At 47.1% G+C, this 13,083-nt stretch overlaps 1 protein-coding gene across 5 annotated transcripts in view; it reads right to left on the bottom strand.

Moving 5' to 3' along the window:
- Positions 1 to 696: 696 nt before the first annotated feature.
- The window catches only part of sbf1 (SET binding factor 1), a 56,273-nt gene continuing 43,886 nt past the window's right edge, over positions 697 to 13,083 (bottom strand). For 4 of the 5 annotated variants that reach the window (XM_079335014.1, XM_079335015.1, XM_079335017.1 and 1 more), the window contains 19 exons: positions 12,901 to 13,028; positions 12,216 to 12,391; positions 10,541 to 10,677; positions 10,179 to 10,386; positions 9,864 to 10,060; positions 9,640 to 9,777; positions 9,461 to 9,556; positions 8,107 to 8,181; positions 7,519 to 7,691; positions 6,924 to 7,100; positions 6,551 to 6,652; positions 6,287 to 6,472; positions 5,353 to 5,479; positions 5,134 to 5,264; positions 4,708 to 5,052; positions 3,574 to 3,779; positions 3,407 to 3,494; positions 3,194 to 3,325; positions 697 to 3,096 (listed from right to left, as the gene is read on the bottom strand). In XM_079335014.1, the coding sequence (XP_079191140.1) occupies positions 2,998 to 3,096; positions 3,194 to 3,325; positions 3,407 to 3,494; positions 3,574 to 3,779; positions 4,708 to 5,052; positions 5,134 to 5,264; positions 5,353 to 5,479; positions 6,287 to 6,472; positions 6,551 to 6,652; positions 6,924 to 7,100; positions 7,519 to 7,691; positions 8,107 to 8,181; positions 9,461 to 9,556; positions 9,640 to 9,777; positions 9,864 to 10,060; positions 10,179 to 10,386; positions 10,541 to 10,677; positions 12,216 to 12,391; positions 12,901 to 13,028 (2,921 nt within the window). In that variant the 3' untranslated portion in view covers positions 697 to 2,997. The remainder of the gene's footprint in view (positions 3,097 to 3,193; positions 3,326 to 3,406; positions 3,495 to 3,573; positions 3,780 to 4,707; positions 5,053 to 5,133; positions 5,265 to 5,352; positions 5,480 to 6,286; positions 6,473 to 6,550; positions 6,653 to 6,923; positions 7,101 to 7,518; positions 7,692 to 8,106; positions 8,182 to 9,460; positions 9,557 to 9,639; positions 9,778 to 9,863; positions 10,061 to 10,178; positions 10,387 to 10,540; positions 10,678 to 12,215; positions 12,392 to 12,900; positions 13,029 to 13,083) is intronic. The other variant, XM_079335016.1, reaches the window with a different exon arrangement.

Genomic DNA, 13,083 nt, shown 5'->3' with positions numbered 1-13,083 from the left:
AACTTGTGCAACAGATAAAAAGGACAAAAGTCTGACCAATAAAGACGGAAGAGCAGGTACTCCAGTGTTCAGGGTGTTGGGAAAAAAAAAGTTTTTGTCAATGGTGTTTGTCTCCGTTAAAAATAAATACATTTAATTTAACCAATTTAACTTCCCGATTTGACAAAATCACCATAAAATAATCTACCAATAAGACGCAGCGGTGAAGTAGCTACCTCGTTGTTCTTCTGGTGGCTTTAAAGATTCTTTTTTCACCTGGTCAAACTGCTCTCTCTGTTTTTCCGTAATGTAGAATATCGTCAGCCTCGCCGTGGGAAAAACAGGCAAGAACTTTTTCTTTTCAACGTACTATTACCGCTCAAACTGTTCCTGTAACCATGGTTACCGGCAGGAAGAATCTACAGCAACTATTCCAGGTCGCGTCATACCATACCCGTTTGTCGTTTGGACCCCACGCTGTGTGAAAGTATTTATTTATCAGGAAGTGACGTCACAGCGAGCAGCAGAACCCCGCGGCAGGACGACTTGGTGTGTCTGATATTTACAGACTGTGACCGCCACGCGGAACATCCCACCGCTGACGGCGAGCCGAGAACCGACACTTAAACCACGAACACAGCGGCTCCACTGCTGCGCGAGCGGTTGGTGATGAGTGAAGACAAAGTTTATATATAAAAAATAAAAAAAAGACATCGAGGGGTTTACTTGTACATTTATCAAAAAAAAAAAAAAAAAAAAGCATTAGTCACATTAATACAGAAAAAAAATAAAACAAATGGCACATTGAATTCCTAATTTTAAAATAAAGTGGTGCTTGAGGAACTTTCTTTCTGAGGAGACAAGTTAAATAAATTACTACCATAAACGTTACATACAAATCTGGAGTAGTATATACAAAGGAGTTATTAGACACAAAAAAAATCTACAATTTCAAATTTTTATGTTCAACAAAAGACAGCAGTAGAACCGTATTTTACAAAGCAGGGTTTGTGTTAACACGTGGGGGTCAGAGTGGTTTATGTGTGTGTGGAGGAGGGGGGGAATAAAGGGGTGTGTTTGGGGGGGGGGGGCAGTTTGACATGAAAGTTAAACTGACATGAAAGATAAAAAAAGTGATGTTTGACACCCTCCAGGTAAACATGCTGTTCCTCTATAGCTCTCTGACAGACTCGTGTGTGTGTGTGTGTGTGTACGCTGCAGCACTGTTCTCTAACACATGCTCTGATGATGTCACAGGTGGTCTTTTTGATCCATCGCACACAGGTACACTGAGTCTGAACTGCATCACGCTGAGGACGAGTGAGGGAGCAGTGCTCGCCGTCTCAGCGTCATTAAAAGGAAATAAAACACGGCCACAGCTCCGACTGACGGCTCGGGCTACATTTGCATCGATCCGTTCACCTCACAGTCGCTTCAACTTTCCTTAAACACGGTTTCATTTGGAATTTTTCTACAATCAGCCGTCGAACATTTTCCTCAGCTCACCCTACCACCATCCATTACTGTTAAATAATTCTACCAACACGAGTCATTTCTTGCTTTTAAATCCCCAAAAGTTGCAGACGACCTCCTGTCTATATTTGTATCCTGAATAATGGAAGAGTCTTCGATAACTCTGCTACTTTATGTCGGCATCGAGACGTTGTTTTCAATGCTGATTTGAAAAAAAAGTCCATCTGTGACGCAGAATTTGTATTTATGCTATCCATGCATCTCTCGCTTAGTGAGCAGGCATGCAGGTAGCAACTAATCCAGGATTAAACATGTTTTTATGAATGAACTGGATGTCTCTGTGGGTTTCATTCAAAGATAGAAAATGCAAATGTAACACGGCCAACAGTTGCACTGCGTCCCAGAAATGTTCCTTCAACAAACCTCAGAGCGCAAACACGAGTCAATGCCAACCTCTTAAAAAAATCTGTATTCTCTCCGAAGCATCCCATAATATCACTCTATTCACAACAAGTATCCCTCCTCTTCATCTGCCCACCTTCCAGATCTCCTTCCATAGATTGTTTTTTTTTAAAGAATTCACTACAAAATAAATCCCTCCTTTTTCCTTCAGCATCCCTTAAAAAAAAAAAAAAAGAAGAAGTCTGAGCGTTCATAGTGGTTGTACTGATTTAAACACACGGGTGAGGAGTTTAGCTTAGTGAGGGAAGTATTCGTCTACTTTGTAAACACTCTCAGTGACAGTTCACCGACACCCTCAGAATACCTGACAGACCGCCGCCTCCGACTCGCTCTCCTGCTTTGATCTCTGCGACTGATTCATGGCTTTCACAGTATTTCATCATCTCGCCTGCTGCAGGCGTGACGAGCGTTGATCTCTCACTGGTTCTAATCTGAGATTCTGGAGAAGAAATAAGACAAAAAGGAAATCCTTCATGAACCGTTAAGGAGCGCCCCCCCCCCCCCCCCCCTCCTCCCGTTGCAGTTTGTTTCTTGGAATTTTCTGCGATCAGGCAGCGAAGGTTGATTTGGTCCGTCAATCTATCAGTCGATCTTTGAGATCCGTCTCTGAAAAAGTCTGATGAGTCTGTGTGTGTCCGAGCCGACCGCAGCTCCTCCGTCATTCCTCCTGGAGTGTCTTAAAGGGCGGGAGGGGTTAGTATGAGGGGGAGGGGCTTACAGGTGGAGGGTCTGGAAAGATCTTCATGCTGGTCAGAGCTGCAGAGATGCATCATCCACGTGCTTCCATAAGCTTAGTCTGTGTGCACGCAGACATCCAGCGCACGCATCGCTGAGACTGTCGGGGGCGTCGAGAGGCTGCAGCTCCGTGTGAGACGACAGCGAGTGGTTCTTCAGGGGGGACTTTTTTTTTTCTTTTTTTTTTCTCATTTTTATTACAAAAACACTGAAACGTTGTGACGCAAAAAAGGTTATTAGTTCAATACTAGCAAACGGAACAGAGCAGAAGTGGTGAAAGGTCCCGCCCCCCCTCTCTGTTATTCGCTCCCGGTCGCATCGCTCTTTAAAGAGTCCCGCCTCCTGGCGTTAGGCATCTGACAGGCAGCTCTGAACGCTGTCCATCCACAGCTGAGCGTTCAGACTGTCCTGAGCACAGAAGTTGTACACTCGTTTGGTCGTCTTCAACTGAAAGAGGACGGGAGAAAAAAAAAAAGTGAATTCATGAAACGTTAAGACATGAAGTCTGTGGGCGAATCCTAACGGAGATAAACTGTGAACTCACATCGAAGAAGGCTTTCTCCTCGATGTTTTTCGGCGCTCCCATGGTGGGCGTTCCCGGGATGACAGACTCCACGTCGGCCAGCTCGATCACTCCTTTGCACTCCTTGTCCTGCCGGGTCTCGTAGTATCTCAGCTGGAGAGTTTAGAGACGAGGGGATTGTGAACGCTCAGCAGTCTCAATGGTTTAAAAAGAAAAGAAAGAAAGAAGTCTTACCTGATGTTTGGTTTTGTCCAGCACAAACCACCGTGGTTTCCATGGTTTTAACAACGCGCCTTTCTTGAAGAGGATGCCTTCAAAACTCCTGATGTGAGAAGGTCAGAGGGAAAGCTCAGACATGGTAGATGTCTCAGTCAGTTTTTTTTTTGCATTCAAACACAAACCTGTTCTCGCTCTCGGTGCTCTGGAACTGGCTGTACAGCGTGCTGGTGCTGGGTCGGCCTGCCACAGGCGTGGAGGTGGCGCTGGCCTCGCAGTCCATGGCCAGGTTGATGGAGGAGCCCACGCCGCTCTCCTGCAGGTACACGCCCTGAGAGCGCCGCTGGTGGCTCAGGTTAGACGACATCAGCAACGAACTGGAGAACGACGGCTGAGGAGGAGGAGGAGGAGGAGGGAGTCAGAAGCAGGCAGACGTTCACTTTGAAGGATTTTAAAGACAACGGAAGTCAAACAGTTATCAACCTTCAAACACGCCGAAAAACTTCACAGAACCACTGATTTGTTCTGTGGTGCTAAAGATGCTCTCGCTGTAAGTAAATGTTTTTCCACACGGCGCTGAATTGACTCTTTTGGACTTTACTTTTATAGTGTTAATATATTAATAATAATAATATATATTTTATATAAATATATATTTTTCCTAGTTGAAAAGGTCTTTCACTCTTTGCAGAGTGCACACAGAGAACTCAAGCGAGCGCACACATCACAGGTGTGCAGTGGATGACACAACTCAGCATCAGTTCAGCTCGCTCACTGTCGAACACGCGGCACCAAAACAAAAACAAAAACAAAAAACAAAGAATCAGGGACCCTCGACACCTTCTCCTGATCTGAGACAGATGGGGGGATTTCACAAAACCAGCCAACAGAACGCAGCAGGCGTGAGCAGGTGGTGATGATCATCATGTTGCTATGCGATCTCCGTGCACATAATCCAAGCGTGTTTACCTCTCTGCTCTTTCCTGGACTCTGTGAATATGAATTTGTTCTTACAGAGAGTGTTGGACTCTGACACGTCTCCGTCTGCGAGGCGCATGTGTGAACAGGCCGCCTGCCTGAAATCTTCTAGACTTGATGTGTTAAAACAGGGAAAAAATCAGTTTGAAGTCACATTGAAGAACATTAGCATTCTGCTTTTCCCCCACAAGATGTCAGTGAAGAGCATTACCTCGTTGATTTTGTCAACTAGCGAGGAAACATAACTAAAATAATAATAAACTTGTTTCATTGGTTGAATAATTGTTTGAACGTTTGAAGAGCAGCAGCACAAAGATGAACTTTAAACGTGTGATGCTCACCTTGCTCTCCAGTTTGATCTCAGTTTTCTGCGAGTTCTTCATCTTGTCCCACGTGTCCTTCCACTTCTCTGACGTCTGTCCAAGCTCTGTCTCCAGACTCTGCAGGTCCTGCAGCAGCTTGGTGATGGCGTCGGGCACCACCTTGCTCAGGCTGTCGTAGCACGGCCACACGATGTGTCGATGAGATTTGGGGCCGCTGCTGTCGGGTTTCTCCGGCGTCTCTTCTGCCACGCGCTCCTGCCGGCCCCTCAGCTCCCAGTCGTAGGAGGGGCCCTCTGACAGAGTCTCCTCCGTGTAGAATTCCCACACCTTCAGGTTGGAGATGAAGGTGTACGGCCGGAGAACCTGGAACACACAGAAACTCAGTAAGTGTGCTTCGTCTCGATGCTTCTACGACGTCCAAGTCGTGAACTTCAGAGGTCTCACCTCCTCGTCTTCGGGGGAGAACATGTAGTTGTAGAAGATCGGTGTTTTCTTGTTGAGTCTGTCGATGTAGTCCCACACAGACTTACACACCTGAGGGCTTTTCCTCTCCCCTTTCTCCTCGTACAGCACGCCTGCACACACACACACACACGGGGCTCGTCAGACTACGGCGATGACACTCGGCCTTCTTCAGACTTAAAGCAAAGTAAATGTTGTTACCCAGCTCGATGCGTTCGTAGTCGGAGTCGAGCAGGAAGGTGCGGAAGCGGTTGGACACGTAGTGGTAGGCCAGGAACTTCAGGTAGTACTGACTGAACTCGAACTCCATGGGGAACTGAAGGTGGATCTGAGGGAGGGAAGGAGGAGCCCAGGTTTAGCTCGTACAACAGAGACAGAGACAGGCACGTCCAAGTCCAGTCTCAAGTCTTTGTAGGCGGGGAAGCGGCTGACGCTGTTTTGACATCATGTATGTATGATGTGCTCATGACGTGCATGATAACGTCTAACAAGGTTGGACACGAGTCCCAAACCTCGAGTCTGATTTGAGCGCGGGGCGAGTCCGAGTCCTCATCTCTGCTCTATGGACACGCGTAGACATTAGAAGTCCTGCAGACGAGCGTCAAACACGTCCAGATTATACTAAACTGCACAAATACATCGGCAACATTTCAGCACTGAAACTGCACTTTAGAAAATGTTCAGGACAGATGCTGCAAGATTTAGATTTAAACACAGGACATTACTGAATGTTCGGTGTCTAGGACTTTTTTCTTTTTTTTTTTGCAGCGGTATCAATAATGTTTGATTTTCTACTAGACCCAGATTGAAGTTTGACCACCTTATATAAAAGCCTTCAGTGACACCTGGTTCCTCTTCCTTTTCTTTAGAAGGAACTCTGAAGCGACATGAAACTAACTTCCTGCAGGTGACAACTCAGGACAAAACACACGTCAGTGATCGGAAAAACAGGAAGTACAGACACACATCATGTAAACACACACACACAGCATCTTAAACATATACAAAGTATGTAAGTGTAAGTCAGAGGAAAGAGAAGAGGAGGATGCTGATGTGCAGTTAGGACGTTTATCATAACAACAGTTGTCGTGATGAAACTGAAGATTCGTTTGGAGCAGGCGTTTGTTGCACCCACCTGATGTACGCAGTCGAGGAACTGCAGGAAGACCGGCGTGAACCCGCTGCTCTGACTGCCCAGCGTCTGCGCCCCTCTGTGACTGAATCTGTGTCCGAACGACAGCCACTCCTTCTCCACCAGCAGCCTGAAGCCGTCAAAGGTTCGGTAGTACGGATCCGACAGCAGCTGCACCAGAGACACCACCTGCACAGAGAGCGCCGCTCGCTCAGTTTGCACATGACCACGGCGTTTAGACACAAAGTGTGAGGGGGTTCATCTGACCTGCGTGGTGACGTCCCAGCCGTCTTCCAGGCTGACCATGACGGATGAACCTGTATCCAGGAGCTCCACCACCAGGACCGACACCTGCAGCACTCTGTGCAGCTGAACACACACACACACACACACACACACACACACACACACACACACACACACACACACACACACACACACACACACACACACACACACACACACACACACACACACACACACACACACACACACACACACACACACACACACACACACACACACACACACACACACACACACACACACACACACACACACACACACGCGCGCAGGGTCAGTAAAAACAACACTCTTCAGTCCAAAAAAAAAGCTAAATGGAAAATAAGGCAGCACCAACCAGAGCCATCCACTCAGACTCCTCCAGGCAGCGCAGGAAGCTCATGTTGGGGTCGGAGGTCGAGGTGCTCGGCACACAAGCCTTCATCAGCTTCTTGAAGCTGTTCTTCACCTGCCGCACGTCACACACCTCGATGGGAACCACCTCCCACTGCTGGAACGAGTCCTGTTTCCCTCCCTGAGAACAACAACGTCATGTCAGGGCACGTTCAAGCCTTTGGGGTTTTTTAAAGCCCCTCGGTTTAAGAGCGACAAGGGGGGACTGAAAACAGCACATCCACCCAGCAGAGCTCTGCCCAGGTAGACTAGGTCATTTATGTGAGTTAAAGGTGGCTAGTTGTGATCCTAAACATATATTTGTTGAATTAAAAATCAAAAATGAAACCTGATGTGCATTATAAAATGATCGTTTTATCAAGAGCTCTTTAAAAATGGTTTCTGGTTTAAAAATAGGATCTTACTATTGAAAAAATAAAGCTGGAAAAACATCTTTGATTTGGTTTTGTGAAATCTACAGGAGTGATTCAACGTTTGCACCTTTCAGTGGTTTGGATCCTGGAAACATGGAAGAAATGTAAAGCTCAGTGGCTGGTTACCTTGAGCTGGGCCTTGTCTCCGATGATGTACAGGTAGGCCTTCTGCTGGCGCAGAAACAGCGCCTCGCTCGGCCCACCGTTGGGCTGCGGAGACTCTTTCCCCGCCAGCCGCGTCCCCACGTCGGGGTTGTAGGCACTTAGACGCCCGCTGCCTCGGATACTGCCCCATTTACCTGTGGTGAACACACACGGGGACACGGTCGAGTCTTCAGAAGAAACTTTAGAGGAGAATCATCAAACCTCCGGTGGAAATCAAAGCCATCAGAGGATCAACTGTCCCACAGCTACAGCCATGCTGGTAAACAAGGCAGAAATTACTGAAGACCAGCTAGCTCAGTTTGCTACACCGAGATCAACGACAGCTACACGATGACAGAGAGAGAGAGAGAAGAGTCAAACAGGACGTCAGACAGCTGCAGCATGCACACACAGCAGCTCCTCCATCAACACAAGCAGCAACGACAAACCATTAGTCCGCAGAGACAGCACACTATCAGGAACCACGGCAAACACACTGACGCTACAGGGAGAGAGATCTGATTGGTTAGATTGGAGGGAAGGGTCGGGAGGGGGCGTGGCCTACTGTACCTCGAGGAGGGTTCCTGGCCTTGCCAGACACTTTGGGCTGAGAGAGGGAGATGACCTTGGCCTTTTGACCAAGAGCTGAGGTCAAACGACAGAGAGGGCGAGTTAAACAACAGCGCCACACGGTGGAGGACGGTTTCAAACAAACTCCTGGTCCAGTCCCAGATTAAGATTCATCTTGAAAAGGACGATTCTGGCATCTTTAAACCTGAGCTCGCATTTGAAATATTTAGGGGTCGAGATTACTGAAAGGTTTAAAGACATTCAAACACTGACGGCTTTGCTTAGAACCGACGTAACGGATTGCGTTACACTGCGTAGGTGCAGATAAAGTTACGGCTGATCGATGTAATGCAGGCAATCAATGAGCAGGGTGGATCATTTCACAACTAACACGCTTGTTCTTCAAATAAAAATGTTTTCTCCTTTTTCAAACCTCTAACGTCGCTCTCTTTAACTCCACCACACCGCATTGACAGAAACACTGATTTACCTCAGAGAATCTGAGCCTTGTTGGTCGACCTCTGCAGGTGTGATTGTGTGACTGTAAGGTTTTTAATCAGGAGTTGAGACCAATCACAATGTTTGTTTACTGAATTAAAAGGCAGTAAAATGTGTGTTTTTGTTAACGGAGTCCGGTGGATATGATGCGAGCGATGGAGTGATAGTTCCTGATTTGAAATGTCAGAGGAGATCTCTGCGTACCAATAAGACTGGGCTGAGAAGTCCACAGGCTGAGATGCTGATAAAGCTCGTGTTACACTCGAGTTTGCTGCACTGAAACGTTTACTAATGTTTTTATTCCTCTTTTTGTCTCTGTGAGCATCCAGTGGAACTGTTTGTGGGTTTTTTTTTTTACAGCCAGTCGTAATGGAGTGTGGGTAATATCTCCTCCAGAACTGATGCACATTTCCAAACACTCCTTATTGAATGTTGTTCACCTGTAGGTGGTGACACTTGAACAATGTGAGTCCGTCAGTGTCAACAACTATCAGAGTCAGAATCAGTTTTATTAGCCAGATATGTTTCACACACAGGAGACTGTGCTCTCAAGTGTAAACATTAAATATTAACAAGAAATTAAAGACTAATATTAGTCTTTAAAAACACTTCTAATGGAAACACTTTGTTGCAGCATGTTTAATAGCTGCAGCAGAAAGCATCGAATGTTTAAACTTTGAGAACTTTTATGTTTTTAAGACCCCAAACTATGTAGAGATGGTGCTCAGGTTTAAACATCCTGTGATTTCCTTTGAAGACTTCACACGTTTTGTTCTGAAACCAGGGTTGGAATGGATCTACTACAGCTAACAGAAACTACAGGAGCAACATGAGCGCGCACACAGACGAGTCTCACCTCCTCTGCTGAAGGTCCCGGGAACGTCTTCCTTCGTCCCCATCACCTGCTTCATCAGGGCGCCGATCTTAGGCTGCCTCAGTTTATCTGACGAGTCTGTGGACGGGAGAAAAGAGCCGTCAGCTCTGTGATCAGAGACGCACATCGTGTCCCGTCGGTGTGTGTGTCTGCTCGCCCACCTGAGGTGCTCATGTGTGTGGAGGTGAAGCCGCTGAGCGTGTTCCTGCCGCTGCTCTCGCTGTACGAAGGCATGGAGCTGATGATGGCCTGCAGGTATTTCTCCTGCTCCAGACTGGTGGAGTCGGCCTGCGAGGGAACTGCAGGAAGAAAACACATCTCACTTAACGCTCCCGATATTTAAGGGGCTGTGACATCACATGCCTAAAGTATTTATTTTTTTTACCTGAAGAGGGAGCATTGGGGGACTTGAAGAAGCCCACCACCCCCTTGGCGTGGAGTCCTGCAGACCGCAGCAGGACGGCCTTCGTTCTTGAATTCCTCCAACAAACCACTGGGAAGCGATTCTGTCTGTAGCAGCGGCAGATTCTCTGGATGGTCGTGTCGGGGATGCTCTGAGGCACAATCAGCAGGCCGGGGTAACTGTGACACACACACACACACACACACACACACACACACACACACAGGTTAAATTGATGCTGTCCACACATGACTCACACTTCTTATTCGGTGTGTGTGTGTGTGTGTGGTCTCTCACCTCCTGCAGACGGTGTACATGCGGTTGACGGTGGAAATCCTGAAAGGCTCGTTCTTAGAGCGCGTCAGGCTGTTACTGAGCGTGCCCAGACCAAGCCGCTGGTAGTCACGGCAACAGGCACGCTCCACCACATTGCTCATGGTCTGTCTGTCGGATGAGCGGATGGTGGAGGAGAGGGTCAGGGAGCTCTGGTCTACTTCTTCTGAAACTGTGGACGGGAAGCACAAGAAAGCTCACTTCACAGTAAACATCGAGAACAATAAAGAAGTCTAGAAGGTTTTGTTCATTTGACTTTTTTGCAGAGCTTCAGGTGAGCCGACACAGCGACACGTCAACATAAACATCCCACTCCGTGAGATTACCTGAGATTTCGTCCTCGTCCATCTCTGACTGGAAGCTGCTCCTGTTCTCCCAGGTGGGCGGAGAATACTTCTTCCTTGTCACGTACTGACGCCCGATCGTCCTCTTGGCACTCTTCACCAGATTCTTAGAAAGCGTCCTGCGAAAAGACGAGGAGGAAGAAAGAAAGAAACGTTTTTAATTTGAAAATACAGTCACAGCTTTGTTTCAAAGTCTTTAATAATTCACTTCTTGTGCAGTTAAGATTCAAAACGAGGTCTGAATCCAGCTGACAAGGAGCTGACTTCACTTTGTGAATAATTGGGGGACATTAATTCACTGGTGTGTTGCTGGATTAGCATGCTACACACTCAGAGTGTGTGTTAATATGACACACACACACACACACTGAAGGGATGGAAACAACAGGGTCGATAAAACGGCAGCCACATTTTCCACTGCTGAATAATTCAAAGCCTTCTCTCATGCTGCGTTCATTCTTCAGGAAAGAAAGAGGAGGGAGCTGTGTGTGTGTGTGTGTGTGTGTGTGTGTGTGTGTGTGTGTGTGTGTGTGTGTGTGTGTGTGTGTGTGTGTGTGTGTGTGTGTGTGTGTGTGTGTGTGTGTGTGTGTGTGTGTGTGTGTGTGTGTGTGTGTGTGTGTGTGTGTGTGTGTGTGTGTGTGTGTGTGTGTGTGTGTGTGTGTGTGTGTGTGTGTCCTGAGGCTGGAAATCGGAAGGAAACATTGACTAAAGACGGACCACAGTCACATTCTGGTCAGATTATGACATGAACCAATAAAATGATTACACAGAAAAACATTTAAGGAAACATAAAAAGAGAGAGAGAGGAGGGTGCAGCTAACTTTCCTGCAGAGAGAAGGATCTGAATGTTTGCAGTGTGGATGATATGCAACAACAGCTCAGAGGGGGAACGTGTCAAAAAGCAGCTGGTGGGAATAAAGCGCTGCTTCCTTCTCTGCACAGCTTTCATGTTTTCTCTCTCTCTCTCTCTCTCTCTCTCTTGACACTTAACGCACCGTGTCGTGACCGCGGGCGGGGACTCCTACATGCATGCACACACATCCCATCACATGCAAGGACGAGATGCAGCTCCACATCCTGCAGGAAAGCCTCCCTGTGCTTTCACACTTATCTTGGGTTCACACGGCCAAGTAACAGGAGAGCCAGGTTTTGTTCACAGGCAGCTCGTGATTGTTTACAGGTTTCAACAAAGACCAGAACTGTGCAGAGACTGGATCTTATATTTTCCCTTCTGACATCATCATCTTTTGTATTTTTACTGCTGCTCAAGTGTCGGTCAATTCAGTGTGATTTAATGGGTTGAGAGTGCACATGTAGGGTAATGTTCAGGGTAAGCTGCACGTGTGAACACAAAGCACTCGAGCTTTATCTGGAGTTTCCACTGCCAGAGTTCCAGCTTGTTTTTTTTTTTTTAATGGGGAAAATCCGATTGAGCTGAAGTGAGAACACTGCAGGATACAATCAGGAGAATTTCCCTCGAGTGAGTGGGAGCGGGCAAACTCTGAATCAATGAGTCGACGTTTGTCTCCTCATCTAAACCTCAATAAGAGTGAAAGAGAAGGACAGCTCGACACGCTCACTGTTACCTTCCTGAAGTTTTATCATAAGTCAGAAAGAAACCTTCTTATTCCTCCGTACTTCACCGGCAGCTGCTTACTTGAGCGACTGGTTCTTGTCCTTGGTCTTGTGCTCCACTACCAGCTTCCCGCACTGACCCACGGTGAAGGCGAAGGTGCCCTGGACGTGCTGAGGATAGCGCAGCTTGTGCATGTGCTTCCTGAAAACCTCGGCCAGGTCCGACGCCACCTCCTCGTCGAAGGCAATCTTTATCAACTGTGGATGGACGGAGGAACAGACACCACGTGGTCAAAGAAATTCTCTTTTTTCCCCCAGTGAGATCGTTTGTGTTAAACGTTTGTGTTTGCCATTTAAGATGAGAAAAGGTTGTCTGAGTTAATAACATCATCACAGCTCTGCGTACTTCATGTCAAATGTCAGATGTGTTGGAGCACGTAGGCTTCAGTAAGATTCACCACGGAGGGATTAAGCCCAAATAAACAGGTTTTTAATTTATAGCAATAAACTGGGTTGAAGGATGCAGAAACAACCGAATCATGATGCTAATTTAAAAAAGTAAAAGTTGACGATTTGTCGATTGTTTCTGCTCTTCTGACTTTAAAATGTTTATTGACTGAAGTTTGGTTCAAACATTTCTGAGGAGGGTCTCAATCCTGACGGGTTTTTGTAAAAGAGCATCATGTAAACGTGTTTAAAGAGTCAAAGTGCTTCAAGCTGTCGGCGTCTTTGCACTGAGCTTGTTTGTGAGAAAATCAGCCCTCTACCTGGAAGGTGCAGGATCGGAGCTGTAGCCCCTCCTGGACAAACTGGTCCATGGGTAAAGTGACTGAGATCCTCTTCTCCTTCGTTAGAGAGGCGATGGGGAAGGAGCGAGTCACCACCTGCTCGCCCACTGCAGGGCGAAGAAACACAAGACAAAGAGCAGGGTTTAGAGAACCCAGCAGTCC

This window comes from Symphodus melops (genome assembly GCF_947650265.1).
Source record: "Symphodus melops genome assembly, chromosome: 22".
Classification (NCBI taxonomy): domain Eukaryota; kingdom Metazoa; phylum Chordata; class Actinopteri; order Labriformes; family Labridae; genus Symphodus; species Symphodus melops.
Note: the sequence above shows the minus strand (reverse complement) of the source record. Positions and strands in the feature narration are given on the sequence as shown.